Source organism: Dendropsophus ebraccatus, chromosome 6, assembly GCF_027789765.1.
Source record: "Dendropsophus ebraccatus isolate aDenEbr1 chromosome 6, aDenEbr1.pat, whole genome shotgun sequence".
Taxonomy (NCBI): domain Eukaryota; kingdom Metazoa; phylum Chordata; class Amphibia; order Anura; family Hylidae; genus Dendropsophus; species Dendropsophus ebraccatus.
Genome location: NC_091459.1, coordinates 41419954 through 41444106, shown reverse-complemented (window position 1 = coordinate 41444106; position 24153 = coordinate 41419954). Strand labels below are relative to the sequence as shown.

Here is a 24153-nt window from a genome sequence, read left to right as displayed (position 1 = left end):
TTGCTTTGGCCTGCTGCAGACCAATGCAATAGAATACCGAGCCAGGATCAGCGTCATTCCGACGCTGAGTCCCGGGCGGTAAGACGAAGGGATCCCCCCTCCGGAAGGGGGGGTTTCCCCACAAGACACAGGAAGGCTGCATATAAGACAGTTAGATGCGGCTGTTTTGTTTGACAGCTGCATTTAACGGTCTTAATTAGCAGGAACGCCTATCAGCCACTCCCGCTAATAGCCGAGGTCTTGTGCTGCAGATAGCAGTCGGGATCGCGGCAGTTCAGTGCAGGGTCGCGGCACGGCCCCCCTCTGAGCCCCCCGAGCGGACGTATGACGTACAGTTATACGGTTAAATATCAAAATCTTTTCTCAATTTTTGACGTTGTGTGAACATAGCCTTACACTAACCTTAGTTACTAAGTGTAACAAATTCATATATTGAGGATTGAAGTGTTTTGATAATCTGGGATGTTAAATCTAAATTTTAGTGATGGTATAATTGATTTAAGGTCCCTAAATGTTGTATGGATCCATAATATGACCCAATATTTTCTAAGGCCAGTTTCACACGTACAGGTTCCACAGCTAAATCCACTGCTATCCTGTGTCATCTGTCATTTTCTATGGTTTTACATACATCGCATCACATCGCAGCAGATTTTTCATTTTGCTGAAAGAATGAAAAGCCCCTTTCCACTTAATCCACCTGGCCATGCTCCCGCTTGCTTTCAAGCTCTCAGCTCTGTAACATCCCGTTGACCCAATTAGTGAAAACTGGCCTAAAGAGTTTTTTTTCCCCAGTATACTATAACTTTTCTTTCCTTCATGTTGTTAACCTTATTGTATATGTGGTCCTTAAAGTGTCGCTGTCTTTAAAAATCTAAATCAACAGTAGATGGGATATAAAGCAAGTTGACAAATTACATTCATTTTGTTTTTTTAGCTAAGGAAAACACAGCATTTCCTGTTTTCTATTTTGTTTTTTATTCCCCCAAAGAGTAAGAAAACAGGAAGTCCTGTGTTTCCCAGGTCATCTGAGTGCTCACAGAGTACAGTAGGCGGTCATGTGAATTGAGCAGTGGCACTCAGTACTGGTCAGATTTCCTGTGTTTAGTCTATTTTTTTCAACCAGCACAAGTCTAAAAATCTGCCTTCAGGAGACTGGACCTGGATTTCTGGTAAGTTCAGCTTTGTTTTACAGCATGATAACAACAACAAAAAAATAATGAACATATATTGCAAACTTGCTTTATATCACATCTACTGTTGATTTAGATTTTGAAAGTTATAACGACAGTGGAGTGGAGTTTATATTATGTGACACTTCTCATTGACTACATTTTGCAAAGGACACTGCTCTTATCACCAACAGAGAAATATAAGGGAATGAGTGATCATTACAAAATATTTATTTTTTTAAGAACTGGGACGAGACATTGACTAGTTAATATAGTCGCAAACAGCAGAAAATACATTCAGAACTTATTATAGAAGCATATAAAACCAGGTAATGTTATATGACTTTCTGCATTTTTACATGTTTAATTTTCTAGCTCTATTATGTTTTGAGTCAGAACATATAAAACAAGCTTCAGGGAACTGTCAGTTTTTGGCCTAGACTATGAAGAAATTTTAGGACCGAAATAGTCTTTTTAATATGCTTTTTTTTAGTCATATTTCTCCATTGCCAAAACCCTACACAGGAGCTTTGTTTGAATTGGGCAAGCCATGCTTTCTGACATATAGAGACTACATAGAGAGTTTTTGTTAATATGGCTGACACACTTATTTCAGATCAGTGAACAGAATGAAAATGATTTTATTTTTTTCTGTGCAGAACAAGTCTGGCAACATGAACCTACAAAACAGCATCTTCCTGTTTATGCTGTTTCCAAATTTTGTCTACACATCTGGTTATTTTCCTGAAAGACATCCAAAGCAATCCAGCATAAAAGGACCACCACCTTTCCTTCCATTTAATGCAAAAAGTCAAGGTAAGATAGATTTCAAATCAAATATGTTTAGGTTTAAATAGGGAGCTGTTACCTTCTTCCGGTCCTGATCTTAGGTAGGTATTGTGCAGGGATTTCTTAGAGCGAATTTTATATCATGTACAGAATAAGTTTACAGAGTTAATAGACATAAATAGTAAACTGCAGCAGTCAAATCCATAAAATGTCTACGCTATTGTTTTTTTTACATGTAATTAATATAACTTTTTTTTATTATTTAATGAAGAGTTAAGATGAAGTAATTTGTAATGACAATCAGCAGCACCAATAAAATACGATATTGTATCGTACAAAACATTATCTTTAGTTTCTAACAACTAGTAAGGTTTCTCTTAAGCAGAAACTACAACTTTTGACTACTTATCCTGCGGATAAAGTTGATTTTCATAGCATAAGTTAAAATTATGTCATAAAAACGCAGGAGCTCTATGAAGTGAGCTCAGGGGCAGCTGGGTACTCACTGTTAATGACGGGCCACAGCGATAGACCTACCATCCGCCATTAACTCCTTAGACGATGCGATTATGACGTTTAAGTCACTGTGCTTCTGTCACTATCTAATCGGGACCTCCACAGTGTGACTGCAGGGACTACGATTGTTTTCCCCAACTGACAGAGGTTTAATACTTACTGTACAACAGTGTAGTCAGCTCAGTGATCTTCTAATAGAGTCTGCCTTAGAATCTATGGGAAGTTCACAGATTACACTGATCAATGCTATGCAATGTCGTAGCACTAACCAGTGTTAGTAATCCAATGACCTCTTGTAATAGACCCTTGGGAGATTTTAGGGTACAAACCCACTTGACGTATTTGCTGCGTGAATCAGTCTTAAAAATAAGCAGGCAAAACGCAGGTTGGCTTTATACGATTGTTCTGCATTAAAATACGCAATTGCGTATTTTTGAAGCGTGAAGCTTGTTGTTAGCAAAGCATCAGTTGTTAACAACCTGTGTGAAAAACGCATTTAGCTTCACGCTTCAAAAATACGCAATTGCGTATTTTAATGCAGAACAATCGTATAAAGCCAACCTGCGTTTTGCCTGCTTATTTTTAAGACTGATTCACGCAGTAAATACGTCAAGTTGGTTTGTACCCTAAAAGTGCACAAAAAGGTAAACATTTAAAAAAATATATATCATAGCCCCTCCCCCAATAAAAGTTTAAAGTGTTACTGTCGTTATAACTTTCTAATTCTAAATCAACAGGGGAAGTGATATAAAGCATGTGTGTAATATACTGTACATTCATTTTTTATTTTTTTTTTTAGTTATCATGAAAAACACGACACTTCCAGAGTTCAGACTCAAAGGGGGAGTTTTAAAGGGAACCTGTCACCCCCAGTGTCGGGGGGAATGCCGCCGACCCCCCGCTAGAACCCTGGATACTTACCCCACCTCACCAAGTCCCACTCCTGGAGCTGGTTCCGGGACGGAGATACTTTAACAAACTGGTGTAAAGTAGAATTGTCTCAGTTGCCCCTAGCAACCAATCAGATTACACCTTTCATTTTTTAAAGAATCTGTGAGGAATGAAAAGTGGAATCTGATTGGTTGGTAGGGGCAACAAAGACAATTCTACTTTACACCAGTTTGATAAATCTCCCCCAAAGAGTCTAAACACAGGAAGTCCCATGTTTCTCAGGTCATCTGCGCTCAGAGAGAAGGCAGTAACTTGATTTATTGATTGATTGATGGATGAATTGATGGAGAGCCGTGACTCTCTGTACAGGTCAGATTTCACGTGTTTTCAGCACCAGACTAAAAAGCTGCCTTTAGGAGACTGGACCTGGATTTCTAGCTTTGTTCTACAGCATGATAACTAAAAAAAAAATAAAATAACGAATGTAAATTGTAAACTTGCTTTATTTGACACCTGCTGTTGATTTAGATTTTGAAAGTTATAACGAGAGTGACACTTTAAATCACCTCCTGTCCCATTTTAAAAGTAAAACATGTAAAATAAATAAACATATTATATATCCTATGGTGCCTAATTGTCTGATCTATTAAGATATAACAATGCTTTTCTCATACAGTGATCGGTGAAAACGGAAAAAAGGAAAAAAGCGCAAGGATTGCAGCCTTTTTCTCACATTATCCCTCAAAAACCTTTTTAAAAAAAAAGATTAAAGAGGAACTATAAGCAGGTTAAACGAATCTAACCTGATTGAAAGCTCCCTATTGCACAGAAAACACCGAGGATGAAGGTATGTCTCTTACCTTCATCCTCGTTACCGTTAGTCTTAATCCGGTAAGACTGTTAGGAGCACTGGGCACCATTAGGAGCACAGCCCCACCCCATAGCGTCGATCCGTCCTGACCCTTCTAATGATAATCAATGGAGAGGGCCAGATAGGGGCAGGACTGATTGGTGCTATGAGGGTGAGGCAGTGCTCCTATTGGTGCTCCAGAGTTCCTAACGGTCTTACCAGACCGAGGAGTAAAACAATAACTGCATGGAAACAGCACCGAGCATGAAGGTAAGAGACATACAGTCATCCTTCAGCATACTGTATATTTGTTATTTTAAAAATAAGATATAAAGAATTCATTGGGTTCAAGCTGAATAATTTCACAAATCTTACAAAAATTATCTTAGGCTGTGTTAGGCTGCTGTGTTTTTTTTTTGCACTTTGTGTTTTTAAAGCTACAATGTCACCCCGACTGCTAACCAAGCTGACGGAACCCTTTAGATATTAAAGGAAACCAATCACCTAGAAAATGCCTGTTACGCTATGGAAAAGTGCTGTAGTAGCACCCAGCACACTTCCCAGACATGCCTTTACATGCCAGACATGTCTTCCCGCAATGTACAACCTTCAACCATATTTTATAAACTTGGGGCGCTGTATGTAAATTGTCCCCAAGTAGTCATGTGGGTAATGAGCTGGCAAGTAGTCACTGTCCCCTATGCATTCCCTCTGGGCGTGATTACACTGCATAATTGCTGTGACATCATTGAGGGATGCGCCGTGCCTCACATCGGCACGCTTACATTGTTACTGCAGTACGGGTACGGTCTGCGCTGCACTGCGCAGGTGCAGAATAGTCTCAAACTCATTGCTGGAGATAAGATAACGACGTATAGAATTAATTGTTTATTATTTTCCAGGAGGGGGGATGATTCAGCATATATTTTACCTAACCGGATAACCCCTTTAAAGGGGTAGTGCGTCATCAGCCGCGATTGGCTGAGCACAGTTATGCTCAGCCAATCGCGGCTGAGCATCGGATGACGCTGCAGAGGGCGGCCGGCATTCGGAACAGTCAGAGCTGTTCGCCGGCCGGTCGAAGAAGACATCACTTACTGAAGATCGGAGACGGGGTCGGCACGTGACAGGTAATGTATAGCGCACCACACTTCCGGGTACACGGGTGGGGGTGGTGGGACACGGGGAAGGGGGCCATTCACAGACATAACATACATTACAAAGTTGTATAACTTTGTAATGTGTGTTATTCTGCGAATAATTCTTTACCGCCGCACTACCCCTTTAAGACAGTAGTCAGCAGAGCACAATCTGAAACACAGACATTACCACAGGCTTGGACCTGACCTGCCAGGACATGGTAATATCTGCTACTCCCAACTGGAGGTGGTCCGTGGCAAAATAAAAATTTTAAATATAACAGAGTATTTTGGCTTCCACTATAAACAGAAGACACAATGTTGATGTGAACAGTGGCTAATATAACCTAGTTTTCTATGTAAACCTAGGTGTCCACAGTTACAGAAAATCTCCACAGTTACAGCTACAAATATTTGGGAAGATGAAGAAAACTGCCTGCTCAAATCTGGGGCTATTTGGGTAGTGGCTTACATGACAGATTTATCTGACAAATATCTGAAAGATCATTGATGCCAAAGCCAGGAACAGACTATAAATAGGAAAGAGGTCATCAAGAAAAGATTGAGTTTTCTCCTCTTTTCAAGCCATTCCTGGCTTTGGCTTTTATAATCTGTCAGATAAATATGTCTGTGTAAATACACCATTACATTTTAATCAATTACAGACAATTCTGCTCATTTCTTGACCAGGTGTGTGGCATACCTGGTAGACTTGGCTTTAAATTAAAGTTCATCCAGCTCACTTGGTAGGTGCTCAACGTGAGGGCATCCAACTCCTCAACAGCAATACAAAGTAAGGAAGAAGATAGGTCTGCACTTCCAAGACTAAAAATGTCCTTTTTTTAGGGTGCCTTCCCCCACACCGGATCCGCAGCGAATTTCACGCTGAGAATTCACAGTGAAATCCAGTGCCCGTTCATCCCAATGAGAATACATACAGCGGGATTGACATACTGCTGCGTGTTCGTAAGTTAAACCCCTTGCTGGCCTGAGCATACATTACCTGCTCCGTGATTCAGCTTGCTTCGGGGGTTCTCGGCTGGACGTCCTGCTAAGCCAATGAGTGGCTGCAGCAGGGCTGTGCACTGATTGGCTGAGCGGGATGAGAAGACGCCGGGAACCCCAAAGCAAGCCGGATCCCGGAGCAGGTAATGTATGCTCCGGCCAGCGGGGGGTTAACTAACATACACGCATTGGGATGAAGGGCATTGGATCCACAGCAGATTTCACTGCAAATTCGCAGCGTGAAATCCACTGAGGATCTATTGTGTGAAGGCACCCTAAAATTACATTAAAATCCATATCACAAGTCCACAAGCATAAGGGCCTGTTCACACGGTGTAAAACTGGCGGAATTCCGCAACAGAACTCTGGCCAAACTTAGTGTAATACAAGCTGACTATTGGAGGGCTCGCGCATCTCCTCTCTCCCCGCCTCTCTGCTCAGTAGAATTGACATGTCTGCAATAATGTGCTGCAATTGCAGTCCGCACTACACTACACTTTTTTTTTTTTGTAGAACGCAAATGCGGAGACAAACAATGTTTGTGATTAGTGCTATTGAAAGCAATGTGATCTACCTTTGCCATAAATTGCAGAACCGCAAATGCAGACACTTTTTGCAAACATGTGAATGAGGCCTAAAAAAATATAACAATTTTTAGTAGAAATAAAACAATTTGTGAACAGATGAAAAAAAAAACCTGTTGCATTTTGCAAAATTAGGTGGTAAATTATGGGCATGTTCATTATTTGGATGATCGTAATCACTTGCAGACATTGTTCTATACAGTGTGTCCAAGGCTGGCCAATTTCACATTGACTTAAAAGTGGCACATTATTATACTGAAAATATGGCCATATTTCTCTTTTATTAGTTCTCTTTTACCTGCAGCAATCAGCTGATCATTAAGTTGGCTTCTGTCTAAAAGAGGTTTGTTTTCACAAAATAACTATAAGATCGGACTTTTACATTAAATAACCTGTTATAATAACATTATGATATGTTTTTCCTATTTTCTTTTTTAGTTATTCCAAGCGCACCAGAACAGGGTGAACCCGGTCCCCCTGGACCAATTGGTCCAAGAGGTTTGCCTGGACCACCAGGACCTCCAGGAAAACCAGGCTATGGGACACCAGGGCTACAAGGAGCTCAAGGAGTGCCAGGACCACCAGGATTTTCCTCCATTGGAAAACCAGGCCAACCAGGTATACCAGGAAAGCATGGGGAGCGTGGAGACCATGGAGAGAAGGGGGACACTGGACCTATTGGTCTACCTGGACCAAGGGGTCTACAGGGACCAATTGGATTGCCTGGTCCAGCTGGAATTTCTGCTATTGGAAGCCCAGGTCCTCAAGGAGCAGTAGGAAACCCTGGGCCAAAAGGATTTCCTGGATTTAAAGGTGAACCTGGTATGCCTGGCCTTAATGGACATAAAGGGCAAAATGGTTACGGAATGCCAGGTCAACCAGGTGAAAGAGGACCTCCTGGTATGCCAGGTCCACCTGGGCCTCAAGGTCCCACTGGAATAGGCACACCTGGTATAAATGGTTTTCCTGGACAACCGGGAAAAGTAGGTGAAAGAGGTCTACCTGGTGTACCAGGGATACAAGGTCTACCAGGGTCCCAAGGACTACCTGGACAGCCAGGAACAACAGGAATTGGTAAGCCTGGAATAAATGGTGCTCCTGGTCTTCCAGGGCCATCGGGACCCAAAGGACATCCAGGACTCCCAGGAATGCCAGGCCCTCAAGGAATGCAAGGCTATGGAAAGCAGGGGTTACCAGGAGTAAAAGGGTTAAGAGGGTCTGAAGGAATCCCTGGTAATCCTGGCATAAAAGGAGACCAGGGAGAAATAGGCCATCCAGGACAGCCAGGGACACCAGGCCTGCCAGGAATTACAGGTATACCGGGACCTAGAGGGGTTCCTGGAGAAGTTGGCTTTCCAGGACATAAAGGTGACATTGGTCCTAAGGGTTTTCCAGGAGCACCTGGATCAAAAGGTGAAAGGGGTTTACCAGGTTTAGATGGTAAACCAGGCTACCCAGGTGAGCCAGGACTTGCTGGACCCAAAGGAATAACAGGTACTTCAGGGCAAAAAGGAGAAAAGGGTATTGTAGGACCACCTGGGGTGCCTGGAATAACTGGTCCAGTAGGCCCTAGAGGAGAACCTGGTTACAGTGGAGAACAGGGTCCTAGAGGAGCTACAGGCATACCTGGTATGAGAGGGCAAACAGGAGCACCAGGTGTCCCAGGTATGCCAGGTCAAAAGGGTGACCAAGGTTTCCCAGGCTTACCAGGTCCAACTGGGATTGCAACAAATGGTATTCAAGGGCCAATGGGACCACCTGGGATTCCTGGTTCAAGAGGGATAAATGGTGAACCAGGAATACCAGGACCTCCAGGTCCACCAGGCCAGCCTGGTCAGATAATAATGCCACATCAAATGCCAGATGGATATGCTAAGTCAGGGCAAGTTCTAGGTCTAAGAGAGCTTCGAATGTCAGGATTTACCGCTATCCTCTCCAAAGCATTTCCAGCAGTTGGAGTACCCATAAAATTTGATAAGATCTTGTACAACAGCCAAAATCACTATGATGTCCGAACTGGAATTTTTACATGTAGGATATCAGGGCTATATTATTTTTCTTATCATGTACATGTGAAAGGTTCAAATATTTGGGTGGCATTATATAAAAATGGAACACCATTAATGTATACCTATGATGAATACAAAAAAGGATACCTTGACCAAGCATCTGGTAGTGCTGTCATAGAACTTACTGAAAATGACCAAGTTTGGATGCAGTTGCCCAGTGCAGAATCAAATGGTCTATATTCTTCTGACTACATGCATTCCTCTTTCTCAGGTTTCTTATTTGGCCTAACATGATACAGTTTTTATCCATTTTGGATCTGATGCTTGAAAACTGGTGTTATTTTAACAAATTTTTGTTTTGTGTTGATATGAATATAATACAGTGCATTGTATTTGTGTTTTTTTAGTTGCATGGATAATTGATGTAGGTTTAAGTGATTTTCAGATGTAATTTTTTTTAATTTTTATTTGAATCATACCAAAAATCCAGACCTGGCACTTTACTTCGTTGATAAGTCAGCCATAAAACTTGGTCAGTAAAGCAAGCAATGATTTTATGTTTAATATGAAGCAACACTTTGAAGCTAAGTGGTAATAAGGATATATTCGAATTACTTGCATTAGTTACAATTTTAGGGAGCAGAATGGCTCTATGAAACATGCTGACAGGCTCCACACACAAAATAGTGACAAGTGTTGAGTGGACTTGCTGAACTGTTTTGGTTCGCCAACATTGTCCGAACCCGAATGCTCGGCATTTCACTCCTGGTGCCTGGAAATGTTGGATCGACTGTTTTGTTATATTTTAAATTCCAATATTCTGAGCTGGTCAGTTCCATAATAGATATTTCTAGAAGTGGGTGAGCATTAAAATGATAAAAATCAGGCTTCCTTCAGCTACCACTGGGAATAGTTTTAAGGGGTTTTCCAAAAGAAAATAGTTGATCGGTGGCATGTCAAAACCCAGCTCCCCTGCGAATCAGCTGTTCAGTGACTGGACTACAGTGAGAAAACAAAAGCAGTATATATAGTAGTATATATAACGTCTGGTCTGGCTGTCTTCTCTGCCCTAGTCTACCTGCTAACTCTGCTTTGGCCAGCGATTGCAGGAGATCTTAATATTACAATGCTGCTCATAAACAGTCATCCAGTATCCAGGAAGAGAACAGCACAGATCTCCCCCCCCCCCCCCCCCCACCACACACACACACAATGGACTCTTCCAGCTCAAAAACAAACTGCCAAATAGTGACGACAAATTTCCTCGACCCCCTTTATCTAATAGGGCCAGTGTCCTATTAGAATGTTGCTCATAATATAATATATGTTGATGAGCAAAACTTATAAAATTCATATCAAAACTCAATTTGAAGTTGTTTTAAGATTTTTTTTAAAGCTGGAGTTGGAGTCGATACATTTTTTCCGACTCCCAACTCCGACTCCCACTCCAGCCAAAACTAGTTCCGACTCTGACTCCACAGCCCTGGTACAATGGCACATCTATTAATCATAGGGTTAATGCACATAAACTAATGCATTTTGACTAAGTGGTTTTTCAGGATCTTGGAAATGTTATGTTTTATGACAGATGTTACACTGCAAAGGGCTGTCAATTAAATTCTGTAGATCACCTTATGTATGGCTAGCTTCAGTTTAAAGGTAATCTGTCAGCACCAGGGCCGTACCAGAGGTGCTGATAGCGTGCTGTAGCCGGCAGTCCCCTAGAGAGCATGGTCCCTTTTGGTAATTTGGCCTGGCAGTGGATTATTCACAATCTCAAGTCTTCTACTGTAATGAAGAGTTAAAGAGGAGTTATGCCTCAGCGTTTGTGCCTCACACTGGCATGCCACACCACTCCTTCCTCCTCCCTCTCCTTCATGAATAATCAATGCTGCCTGGCCTCCTGCTGTCTGAGCTGTCATTCAGTATGTGCCAACAGAGGACTGTTCTGCAATCAGATATAGTTGAATCTCCTAGCCTATGTTGAAGCTGTAGTCTAGGGGTAAATAACCTGTCTAAACACCACCCGCAGGTTTTTCTTTGGTTCAAATTCCCTGATTCCCTAATTATTAAATTTTTTTTCAGTATTGTATCATTGTGCAAAGAATTCCCAACCAGGACCAAATTAGTTTAGTTTTTTTTAATTCAATGTATTTTAAAAAAAACTATTTTTAAAACTAATTTGGACCTGGTTGGGAATTCTTTGCACTTTTAGGCTGGGTTCACACTACGTATATTTCAGTCAATATTGTGGTCCTCATATTGCAACCAAAACCAGGAGTGGATTAAAAACACAGAAAGGATCTGTTCACACAATGTTGAAATTGAGTGGATGGCCGCCATATAACGGTAAATAACTGCCATTCTTTCAATATAACAGCCGTTGTTTTACAATAACAGCAAATATTTGCCATTACATGGCGACCATCCATTCAATTTCAACATTGTGTGAACAGAGCCTTTCTGTGTTTTCAATCCACTCCTGGTTTTGGTTGCAATATGAGGACCACAATACTGACTGAAATATACGTAGTGTGAACCCAGCCTTAAAATGCAATACAAATACAATAATGAGGAAAAATAAATAACTAAAAAATAAAGACATTTTATTTCCATCAGGGGATTTGAACCAAATAAAGAACTGCTGGTGGTCTCCATACAGGTGATTTACCTCTAGACCACAACTCCTACACATTTGGGCTCAGAGATTCAACTATAGCTGAGTGTTGTTTTTTTTCCAGATATAAACTGCCTACACAGGACCGATCTGCAATCAAAGACACTGGCTGACAGCTGAGCTGCATTGATTATTCATGAAAAAGAGGGACTGTACTGTACTGTACTGAACAGACAAATTACCAAAAGGTTCCATGCTCACTAGGGGACTGCCAACTACAGCACACTGTCAGCACCTTGGGTAGGGCCTGGGTGCTGACCGATTCCCTTTAATGGCACAAGACTGTATGTCATTAGTGTTAACCAAGGCTTGCACTGGTATGCTCACCAAATTCATAAATAACATGATACCACCTTTTGTTTATCGCTCTCCCCTTTCTAAAATGTCAAAACGTTTCCTCTGTAGTATTGGTGAATCAAGATGTAGATTGTTTTATTGCTCTGTTTCAATTCAAGGCACACTTGGCACCTTCCACACTCTTAAGTTAATAACATGTTTCTTTTTTTTTTCGTTTTTTGCTCTCCTAATTTGTAAGAAAGTTGGTAGCAGTGATGTTTGTAATTATATACAGTGCTTTAAAAAAGTATTCATACCCCTTGAACTTATGCCTTTTTCCATGTTACACTCACAAACCTAAATGTATTGTTTTTCAGAATTTAAAGTAGCAAGTAATTGTGATGTGTAAAGAAAATGATAAAAATACGGTGGCTCCATAAAGAATGATTGGCAGATTGGGTCATGCACAGACCCCCGCCCCTGAGCGATCTTATAGTTCTCAAATCCCTCTGAAATGAAAATATTTCTTATATTCAAAACATTAGTTCCTTAGAAATTGGTAGGACAACTTGAAAAAAAAATCCGTACGTCCAAGTTTCAAATACAGCAAAATAATGTTGTTGGTGCAGTTATGCAGATGCCTCACTATAGCACAACTTTGTAATACAGTACAAATCCTAAACATATTAAGAAGTTTATTCAACTACTTTTTCAAAGGTGTGAACAAGAAATGAAAGGGATTATTCACCTTCTAAAGAAAAAAAATATAAGATAAAAATCTGTATGTACTGCATGCACAGTCACACATCTGTATGTCTTTTTTGTATTGTCTTCCAATTTTTATGCCATTTTTCTTTACCCTGTTACCTTTTTATGTGCAACTTCAGAATCTGAAAAGTTACACTTGGCTAGTACAGAAGTGGGAAAAATCCTCCTGAAAAATCTGCTGCTCCAGCGTTGAAAACTCATCCTCCCTCTCACAGTTGCTGAAGAAGTTGGATGCAGTCCTAAGGCTGCCAGGAAAACATGGATACAGCCATAGGTTAAAGCTGTATCCATCTTTTCTCAGACTCCGCACTTTTGGTATTCAAATGCCAAACGATCGGACTCGCGCATGCTCAATTTTGCATTCATCTCTACTTATTAGTAGATTCACAAAGAGACATGTGAACAAAATGTCAAACATAATGAAAGAACACTTACAATATAGCAGCATTCCTATGGGTATTTTGAAAACTAATACTATTCATAAAGTACAAAAAGTAGCAAACATGCTCCATACCCTGTCCACTGTGTGCCAATTAAATTAGGTAGAGGATCAGACATATTTCAAGTGTTGTCAGATGTTATAACTCACATAAACATCTATGAATGCCAATGCAATACCATTGCAACTAATCTTGTATCTTTGTTCTCCACAAAATAGGTTAACAAAGAAATACTATGTATCTGGTAGTAAGTGTAGCAAAAACAGTTCCTGTACTGCCACATTCCATAGTTTTGATTATTTAACTGTTACAATGTGGAAAACCTGAAAGCAGACTAAAGTCTCTGGACCAAATCCATGTAAAACATACCGGTTGGATTTTTGACTTTTGGCATGTATGTCTGGTATTATTTAAAGTTTCTTGACATTCTTTGTGTGAATGGCATTATCAAACATTAGAAATAACCATCTGAAGCTGGTAGTAAATCACTTATGTTTCTTTGTGTCTGCTGTACAAAAGGTTCTATAGTAACATTCAGTTTAGCAAAATTGACAGCTACAACAGAACAAAAAAAAAAAAAACCATCAATATCACCGGAAGAAAAAATGCTAAAGTTTAGCTACAGGTCTAACATCTAATTTACAACACAGAGTCACTTTTTCATTCTGTTCACTCCGTCATCCCCTCCTCCCCCTCCCTTCCGAAACGGCTCATGTCAATGTCTCCCTTGTCGGCTGTTACACAGTGCAGGCCAGGGAATTGTTTACATGAGCCGTCTCAGAGGGTAGGGTGGAGAAGGGGGAGACGGAGTGAACAGCTCAGACACAGTTTTCTGTGTCTTCAGCAGAAAGCAGCAGCTCAGAACTGGGGGAAGATACTAAAAAGGTAATGACAAGTAAGAATGAAAATCTTTAGGAGGGGGGATGACATGTATTTTACCTGAGTGAAATGCCTCTTTAATATATACTCGCCTTTCAGTTACTATCTTCAAAAAAAAAAAAAAACACATATAATGCACATATATTCTCCATCCCTAAATGTCATTTCATGTAGTTAATGGTGTGCAGAAAAAAAGAGTGACTTGTTTGATTTTACTCTAAACAATCAAATCACAATAAAATTAAGCAAGTCAATTACACAGACATACAATAGCTATAACTAGATACACTCACTATTATAAAGCTATCAATAACAAACCCTAATATGATTGTATGTTATAAAGGGGACTGACTCACTTGTAAACAGCACTTTCCCTTTACATGCTATTTATACATTGAAAAAAGAGTAAATCAATAAAGATGTACTTTATATACTTGGATAAAACCTGTCAACTAAGGGCCTCATCCACACATATTTTTGTGAATCAGGATCCTTATTGACTAAAAGATATAGCACCCATTGATTTCAATGGGATCATCCACACATTTGTTTTGAAAATGGATCTGTTTTTGACCACTGATGCATGTGTAGGACCTGCACTTACGGTATACTTTTTTTTCAGAACAGAAGCTACAATAGAAGTCAATGTTTGTAACAGACAACACACTGATGCACAATCCGTGTGCTGTCTATTTTTCACCCAAGCTTTGACTAGCAAGCCCTAGGCAGGCTCAACCTGTGGTCTTTTATCACCCTTTGGCTATGTTCTCACAACGTCTTTTTATGCAAAATAAAGGCTGCTGTTTTTAAAATAATGGCCTTTTTTTTTTAATAATGATGGTCATCAGTAATGATCGTTATTTACTGCCGTCATTATGAAAGAACAAACTTTTTTTTGCCTAAAAAAGACATTGTGTGAATATAGCCTCTATCTGCTTGTGCTGATCCGTAAAAACTGATGGTTTCTCCAAGACATTATTGATCCTGCAGAAAAACTGATGTGTGGATGAGGCCTAAATGATAAAATAAATATTTCCATCAATTATGTCTCAATGTGAACTTGTTATAATGCTTATTATGGCAAATGTCTTACTTGTAACAAACATAATATTCATGTGCTATGAGATACAATAATGTTTCCCAAATTGTTTTCATTGGTAGATTATTTCAAGTTATATTCAACACTGTTTTATCTTTATTACCGTGTATGTTATTTATATTGGTTCTCAATTATGGTGCATAAAATAACTGAATTAAATCTTACCATGTAGTACCATACCCTGTTGAAATAAATCTTTACCCTATAAAATGCTTTTGTTAAAAAAAAAATATCCCACGTGAAAAAAGCAACAACTGTTACATATTTCTACTGGTCATTAAAAACTGACAAATAAAAGTGTTGCACTTTAACAACTTCTGGATATAATGTGTTCTTTCATATTAGTGAAAAGTAGTGCTGCTTTAGCCAAAGTTAAAGCTTGGCTTTGTTACCTTACGATGCAACAAATGTATGACTGCATGTGTTCCATTCGATATCCAGTATGTGCTATCGCTAGAGATGAGCGCAACTTGTTCAGCATGTAAATCCTGGTGGCTGAAGAAGTTGCATGCAGCCCTAGAGTGTCCAGTAAAACATGGATACAGCGACATGGATACTCCCTAGGACTGCATCCAACTTCTTCAGCCACCGGTATTAAAACGTCGAACGATCAGATGAGTTGCACTCTTCACAGCTGTTATATTTCACACTGACTGATATGACTATAGTGTTTCTACATCAGGCTCACTGAGAGGTACAGAAGCAACTGTTTAGCAATTTTTCAGTTTTATCAAATGTATCATGGGACTAAAGAGATACCAATTCTCCTAAAGTAGAGCGTCATAAAGACATGTGAAAACTTAAAGACCATTCCTGCTCCACTGGGAATTCTGGGAAGAAAGGATTAACAATAACGTGAATGGCGCAAATGGTTCTATATTCCAAATTCTAAGTTCTAAATTTTGGTTCAAAGGTTTAATAGACATGTCACACTGCTGATAAGACACAATAATAACTAAATAAGATAACTAGCTTTAGATTACTATGTTACTACGTTACTTTGAATTCGGTGCCAGAATAGAATTCTGAGTGCTGTTATCCCCGCTCCTCTATGCATACAGTGGAACCTTAGGAGAAGGAGTGTCCTTCTCCGCCTCTACAGGTCAGAACTTTTCTCCAGTGTCAAATTTAAAATAGATGTACATTAGTGCTGCACAATATTTCTAAAAAAATACACTGGGGGTACACGTTCAACACAGGCAGTGAATGGTTGATATAGGAAAAAAACATAGTGTGGGTTTCTGGGCCAACGGCTCAGGGCAATGTTTTTTTAAAAGCTATATATATTTGGTATTGTAATCGTAATCATACAGACCCATACAATACAGAAACATCAGTTTTGTTGTAAAGTGCACTGCATAAAAGCAACTCCAACCCCCCTCCCAAAGAAAAAAAACATTTATTTCTTTATTTTACACCCAGAATTGCCATACATTTTCTGGTAAAAGGTGTCAATGCAAAGTACAAATAGTCCTGCAAAAAAGTAAAAATGATATACAATTCCTTAATTAGATGGGAAAACCTTTAGGGGGAGATTCATCAAAGGGTGTAAAATATACACTGGTGTAAGCTGCCCACAGCAACCAATCACAGCTCAGCTTTTAGCTTTGGTAAAATGAACAAGGAGCTGTAATTGGTTTCTGTGGGCAGTTTACACCAGTATATATGAATCTGGGTCTTAATGTTTTGCACACAGCCCTCCCTACTCCAGCAACAACAGATGTAAACCCGAGTAACTATTGCTTTATTCATAGTCTATTGGACTAATAATTGGCAAATAAAACCGTAATGAAAGGCAAGTTTTATAACAGCAAACTGTTCAAAATATGCATATTGCAACTACCAAATGTACTGAATAAGGCACCTAATGTCTGAATCAGGGCTTATCAAACTTTTTCTACTGGAGCCTTACCCACCAGACCAATAGGAAGCCTGCGTCTCACCATCTGTGATGGAAGTCCATGCAAAAATTAAAAATATTGCACAGTCTACCGTTTCCATTTGTCTACCATTTAACTAACCTATATATACAGTAACTATTACTGAATGAGTCAGTGTTGCTAAAACTGTGAAAACTGCCTACCCACCTGAGCCTCATCAACTAGCAGCAAACAGTGGGATCACAAGTAGAAAAAGCTGGTATGCTTTCTACATCTGAGTAGGAATGTGTTACTCCCCCAAAACATGGTGCATCTTAGGAAGCGAGTTGTTGCCCTTCTGAAGTGCATAGTCTGTGTACCATTTAATAAAATCATTTGTTATTTTATGCCTGGCCCCAAGTCTAATGATGTCACAGGTGGGCACAGTAGGCAGCGAGATAGCTTAGATTAGGATAATCCATCTCATGGGAGTATGCTGCCTTTTCTTACCGATCCCACGCCGGGTATGGGCACAGCTGGAAGCTGCACCCAATCATCTGGATAAAACCAAGGGTTATAGCAGTACTGTGTTTGTAGCACAATCCACAAATAGTAAGTGAAACACTGACCAATAATTCCTATTTTATTGGAAATAATGGCTATTCATTGGGCCTTTGCTTTATTCCTTATTCCTCACAGCATTTTTTCATCAACAATAAGGTGGTGCCTCACTAATGAGGTCCACTTTACAGTCTGAGAAGCATTAATCAAATTGGGGGTAGAAGCCTTTTTTGTCAGTTTACTTACTACAGATCTCTCGACCTATCAAGTAAATATTTTAAAATGAAACAAGTGTGTGGCATTTACTACCGGTGGCTGCAGAAGTTGGATGCAGCCCTAAGGCTTCAGTTGTGCTCAGCTCTACAAACTGTAAGGGTACGTTCACACGTACCGGATCCGCAGCGGGTTTCTCGCCGCGAATTGGCAGCGAGCCCCGCTGCGGATCTGTGCCCAGTAAACTCTATAAGCAGACAAATTTGCAGCAGGATGCATATCCCGCTGTGAGTTTGTCAGCAGCCCGCCCCGGCCATTGAAGCCTATACTTCACCCAGTCCCCCCTCCAGCTTGCTTCAGGGGCACGTCCCGCTCGGCCAATCAGTGCGCTACCCCACAACAGCGCACTGATTGGCCGAGCGGGACGTGAAGACACCAGGATCCCTGAAGCTAACCGTAGTGGGGACCAGGTGAAGTATAGGCTCCGGTGGCCGGGGGGTTAACGGGGCGGGCTGCAGACAAACTCGCAGCGGTATGTTTTAGAGTTTACTGGGCACAGATCCGCAGCGGATCTCGCTGCCAATTCGCTGGGAGAAACCCGCTGCGGATCCGGTACGTGTGAACGTACCCTCCCACAATGCTTTTTTTTTTTTTTTGCCATTTGAGTCCACTTGGATTCAAGTGGGCAAAAAAAGACATTGTGGGAACATAGCCTAACTTGCCTCTTTCTGTCAAGCAATGTGCTGTCTGAGTTAAAACATGCATTGTCAGCTTCATTCACAGTCATCATTCAATGTTTATGTAGGCAGAAACAATACTGCCTTCTACCATGTAAGATACTCTTTGGCACAAAAATTATATTTCTTTCAGCTGAAGAAATTTTGATCCCAGACTAGCTATAAAATGAAGAAAGGTGGAGAAAGCACCGTCAAGCAGTTTTCCAACTATTAAACTGAAACTTCACAGATTCAAAATGGCAGGATAGTGGACAGTAACATGTGGAGTGCCATGTGCTGTATCAGGTAGAGTGCACTGCTCATTTATAAAACAAAAGCAATTAAATACAGTTTTAACACAATTGGTAATACATTAATAAGTATAAAGAGGGCCGCCAAGAGTGCTTACTGAAACAGTCTACATTTCCTGGCAACATTAATAAAACATTTCTTCAGTAATTTCTGGCTGGCGATGTAAGAATTCAAGCTGATCTAGTAAAAATACCGCCACATTACTAAACTTTTTTTTTGTCTATTATTTGATAACTATTTTTAATGGACTAACAAAAGCAGTGAAACAAAGGAAACATTGCTAGCGTCTGCAATTTTGTATGAAACAAAGAGGATGGAAAAACAGAACTTTAGTACAGTTATGTGTTGGATGTAAACCATCAGAGAAACTTGAAATATGATTGGTAAATGGTGGACTGTAAAGCTTAGTTCGACCTGGAATGATGTAGCTTCAAGCTTAATTTGGTCTTCGGATCCAAAGCATGAAATGGTATGAAAAATGACCGTTGCCGAGTTCAAATGGCTAATGCACGAAACATTTTATATTTGCTGTGATAGACAAATTGTCCATTTTCAAAAACCAAAGACAGAATTCTGGAAGGTAAAAGTCTGCAGCCCCTCACAATGCTTTATATTTCATGAATGAAAAACTAGGGCAGCCAACAGGTTATACTGCTGCTTATAGCAGCCAATTACAACTCCTTTTTTTGCATTTTATTCTGCACTATAAAAGGAAAACTGTTACTATAGGCAAAGTCTAGTAATTTATGTTTGCAGCACTTATCCTGTAAGGTTTACCTGTCACAAAAAAGTTTTTATATGTCATCAGGATATATCGGTCGGGGTGAGTGTTTAGACTCTCACCAATTAGTAGAACTACAAGTTACGATCACACGTCTATGGGGGCCGTGCAGGTCTCATAAATGCAAAGTAGGGAGAGCAATGTGTGGCAACACGCTGCTCTTTGCACTTATTCTACTGATCTGTTTGAGTCTGAATAAAAACTTTTGATTTAGGACATGTCAGAATTTTTTTTTATTAAAGGGGTAGTGCGGCGTTTAATATTTATTCACTAAATAACACACATTACAAAGTTATACCCCTTCCCTGTGTTCCCCCCACCCCGGAAGTGTGGTGCATTATACTTACGTATTACATATTACGTATTACGACCCTGGCCGCCATCTTGGGTCGACGACGTAATCTTCGGGAGGCCGGACTGCTCCAGCCATCCCTCATGCTGGCCCTCCTCTGCCGCGTCATCAGCTGCTCAGACGAGATTGGCTGAGCATAGTTATGCTCAGCCAATCGCGGCTGAGCAGCTGATGCTATGCTCAGCCAATTGCGGCTGAGCAGCTGATGACGCGGCAGAGGGGGGCCGGCACGAGGGACGGTCGGAGAGGTTCGGCCGGCCTCCCAAAGATGACTCATTGTCACAAGATGGCGGATGGGGGTCGACACGAATCAGGTCTAGTGTGGGTGGGGGGGGAACACGGGGAAGGGGGCCATTCACTAACATAACATACATTACAAAGTTGTATAACTATGTAATGTGTGTTATTTAGTGAATAATTGTAGCTGCCGATGACGCGGCAGACGACGTCCCGAACATGACGTCGTCAACCTAAGATGGCGGTTGGGGTCGACAGCAAATATGTAAGTATAATGCACCACACTTCCGGGGTGGGGGGAACACGGGGAAGGGGGCCATTCACCTAAATAAAACACATTACCAAGTTGTATCACTTTGTTTTTTAGTGAATAAACATTAAACGCAGCACTACCCCTTTAACAGCTACACTTTAAATAGGTATCTTAAAAGGCAACTCTGGCTAGTTATTTTTCTTTCAAATCAAATTGTGTCAGAAAGTGTAACTGCCTTCTATTAAAAAATCTCCAGGACTTATCAGCTGTTGTATGGCATAGACATAGATATGTAGGACAAACAGCAGCTGATAAGTACTGGAAGACTTGAGATTTTTGTAAAAGAGGTAAATTACAAATTTTTGACACTTTCTGGCACAAGTTGATTTGAAAGAAATAAATTGCTTGAGTTGCCCTTTGATCTCAAATTAAATAGTTATACTTGTACGGCTTGTCAAGTTAAATATTTTTGCAAATACATTCATTTAGCAAATTTGCCTCCTGTTCCTGATATGCTTGCTCAGAAAACATTGGGCATAATGCACCCCGGACTGAGTATATAATGCTCCCCATACTGTGGATATAATGGTGTTCACCATAATAAATCTGACGTTATCTATATTTTTATCTGTGCAATACTATATTATTATAGTATAAAAGAGTCTACCTGAGCCAGCAGCGATGGAAGGTGAGTATAAACCTCCAGCTTGAGCCAGCAGAGACAGGAGGTGAGTATAGACCTACGTCTTATTAAGTGACCCATGGGCATCTCGTAGGCATGATATGGGGGTGTGGATCGGACACCTTTCAATCCTCTATTTCAATGCTATATTTCGCGGCATTGAAATGGTTAATTGACTACCATCAGCAGGATACCTAGTGGTAATCATTAGCAGGAGAGGTCTGCTACACTTAGTAGCCAACACCAGCTAAGTATGGAGGGGACTAAGGAGGGTTAAATGCCGCTGTCAGTTTTGAGGACATGGCAGGTACAGATTTTGCTGCCCGCCATGTCTTCTGAAATGTATTGTATGTTAAGCAGCTTAACATAGAATATCGATAACCAGGGAGTCCTGGTGTCTTATCAATTTTAACAGTAGTATTGATATTTTACATATATATATACATATATATATATATATATATATATATATATATATATATATCGCCAAATAGATAACGCAATCAGAGCAGAGTCAGGAGGTCTGGTCAAATCAAGCGGTTTCTTTTATTGCAATGACTCAAAAGTGCAGAATTTTTAGAAATGGTGCCTTTTTCAAGCTTCAAGCATATCTTTAAAAAATTTCAAATATTTCAACCACAATGCAAGGTAGTCCTGTAGTTTTGTCCCTGTTTATAAATTAGCAAATTCACATTAGTTGTAGAAATTTCTGACTGCCCCATGCATCTGGTGTAAAAGCAATCTGATTCAGATGGTATGAAGTTCTATCCATAGACATTTATCAAAAAAAAAAAAAAATCTGCCATGCATGAAAATAACCCAATAAACATGTCCTCTTCTCTTGGTTAATATTTTGAATACATTTGAAAGTATGAAGATAGACATTGAACGGAATGTCTTACCTTTGAACGCAGTAGTTTTGTAGTTGTGCTCTATTGCAGAAATAATATCTTTCCAGAAATCATACTTCTTTTGTCCATCCGTCTGCATGGTAAAAACACATACAACGAGTACTTAAGATTGTAACTTCAATATGTACCATGTGATACAAGTTTAAAAATAAACCCTTCCTATTTGCTCGTGATTTTGGAGGTAATAACGTAAGGGTGCCTTTACACAGAGAAATTTATCTGACAGATTTTTGAAGCCAAAGCCAGGAATGGATATGAAAAGAGGAAAAATCTTAGTCTTTCCTTTATGATCTGTTCTTTGCTTAGTCTGTTCCTGGCTTTGGCTTCAAAAATCTGCCAGACAAATCTTTCTGTGTAAAGGGACCCTAAGAAAAGACAAGGTTATCTCCATCCTAGTCCACCTAGGGTTATACAGATGATAATTGTTCAATTGTTGCACACAAAATAAGATGGTTTACATGCAGAATATAATTTTGGTGATCAAAAGCACAAGAATACACTGCACTAATCAAACGTATTGTAACTGTGAAGGGTGGGCAAAAACAGAGATTGTTAGTGATGTCCATGCAGCCCTTGCCTTAAAGTGTCACTGTTATTTCAATTTTTTTGCAGAAATCAATAGTCCAGGCGATTTTAGGAAACTTTGTAATTGGGTTTATTAGCCGAAAAATGCATTTTTATCATGAAAAAGCAATTTGAAGCTCTCCCCCCTGTCTTCATTGTTCTCTATGGAGAGGGGAGAGGTGGAGGGAGATGAGGCACCAAAACAGGATAACAAAGAGTTAATTCACAGCTACATCACAGGGCTATCTCCTCTGAAGTCAACCCTGACCTCTCAGTCCTCTGAATACCACTTTCACACAGGTCCCGCTGTGTTATCCTTTGTTCTCTAACCTCTGCTGCTGACTAATCTCCCCCTCCCCTCTTCATAGAACGAACAGGGCCGTACTGATGTAAAAGAGTCGAGATTTCCTGATGATGAGCAGTGAATGAGAGAGAGGGGGGGGGGGGGACCTGGGGAAAGTCTTTTTGAATGCAGATAATGGCATATTTGCCTAATAAACCCAATTACAAAGTTTCTTAAAATCGACTGTACTATTGATTTCTGCAAAAAAAAAAAAAAAAGAAAAAAAAAAAAAAAATATATATATATATATATATATATATATATATATATATATATATATTTATACGACAGTCACAAGTGTGATAATAAATTTCATGCATTACCTTACCATGCTCCCTGTTGTCTTCCTGCCTTCTCACGTCCTGGCCAATGACTGTGGCTTGTCACTTCATAGAGAAGCTCTCAAGCTCTCCCTGCACTGGCGGCTGCAGGGATCAGGGAGAAGACAGGAAGACACCGGGGAGCATGGAGATGCAATGTATGAACTTTATTATTTTCTTTAGACTCATCAGCCGTGTATCGCTATTACACACAGCGATGCGCCCCAAAGCGGCAGATGATTTAACGTCAACCTCCAAAGACACGATCAGCCGATGATCGTCATCACTAACTAATCGTTCTCTATATTACACAGAGCGGTGATCTATCAATCAGCCTGATTTGGCAGATTATTGTTCTGTGTAATATAGTCCTGACTTTCTGACCAAGAACACCAACAGCATCCTGCTAAAAAACTAAGTCTGTTTTGCTGAGGCAAGCCCTACTTTTGTGTGAAGCTGCCTATTGGATTTGGAAAACTCCAGTGCCTAGACCTAGTGGGAGAGATAGCCCCTGGTGAAGAAGACTTATGTCCAAATTTATATACTCCTGTCTGCTTCTGTAAATTCAGTTTTTTGGGGGCTTACCTCAGCAATGCTGACATATTCCAGTCATAGACTTGCACACTGGGCATCTTGTTCCTGCCTATTTGAGTTCCATCCTGCATCCCCACCTCCACCATCCTAAAATCTGTCTGTGGAAATACGCTGTGATACTGTTACCAAATGTTACTGTTATGGCCTATGGCCCTGCATTCTCGAAGCGGATTTTCATTTTACTGTGAGAATGTAGTTGCAACTTTCTTAAACTATTTTTATGCCGAGCTGGTAGAAATAACAAAGACACCATGCTCCTGTTTGCTTCTTCCGGTCCCGACTCGCTGAAGCCCGCTCAGCAAATTACTGTGCTGTCCCACTGGAACCAGTGATGAGCCGGGGCCCAAAGAAGCAGACAGCA

The 24153-nt window shown here is 40.3% G+C and overlaps 2 protein-coding genes across 3 annotated transcripts in view; one reads left to right on the top strand and one right to left on the bottom strand.

The window, feature by feature from the left end:
• NT5DC1 (5'-nucleotidase domain containing 1) overlaps positions 1-24153 on the bottom strand; it is a 205785-nt gene that overhangs the window by 158653 nt on the left and 22979 nt on the right. For both annotated transcript variants that reach the window (XM_069974871.1, XM_069974873.1), the window contains exon 6: positions 21963-22044. In XM_069974871.1, coding sequence (XP_069830972.1) covers positions 21963-22044 — 82 coding nt within the window. The remainder of the gene's footprint in view (positions 1-21962; positions 22045-24153) is intronic.
• On the top strand, positions 1847-9249 carry COL10A1 (collagen type X alpha 1 chain). Its single transcript, XM_069973641.1, has 2 exons — positions 1847-1988; positions 7385-9249. Exons 1-2 carry the CDS (start codon positions 1847-1849, stop codon positions 9247-9249), a joined length of 2007 nt encoding a protein of 668 aa, XP_069829742.1.

What these genes read in the sequence shown, in the direction of transcription:
- COL10A1 (XM_069973641.1), top strand. Translation starts at nt 1,847, where the DNA reads ATGAACCTACAAAACAGCATCTTCCTGTTTATGCTGTTTCCAAATTTT. An exon ending in ATTTAATGCAAAAAGTCAAG is followed by an intron (nt 1,989 to 7,384) that starts GTAAGATAGATT and finishes TTTCTTTTTTAG; the next exon opens with TTATTCCAAGCGCACCAGAA.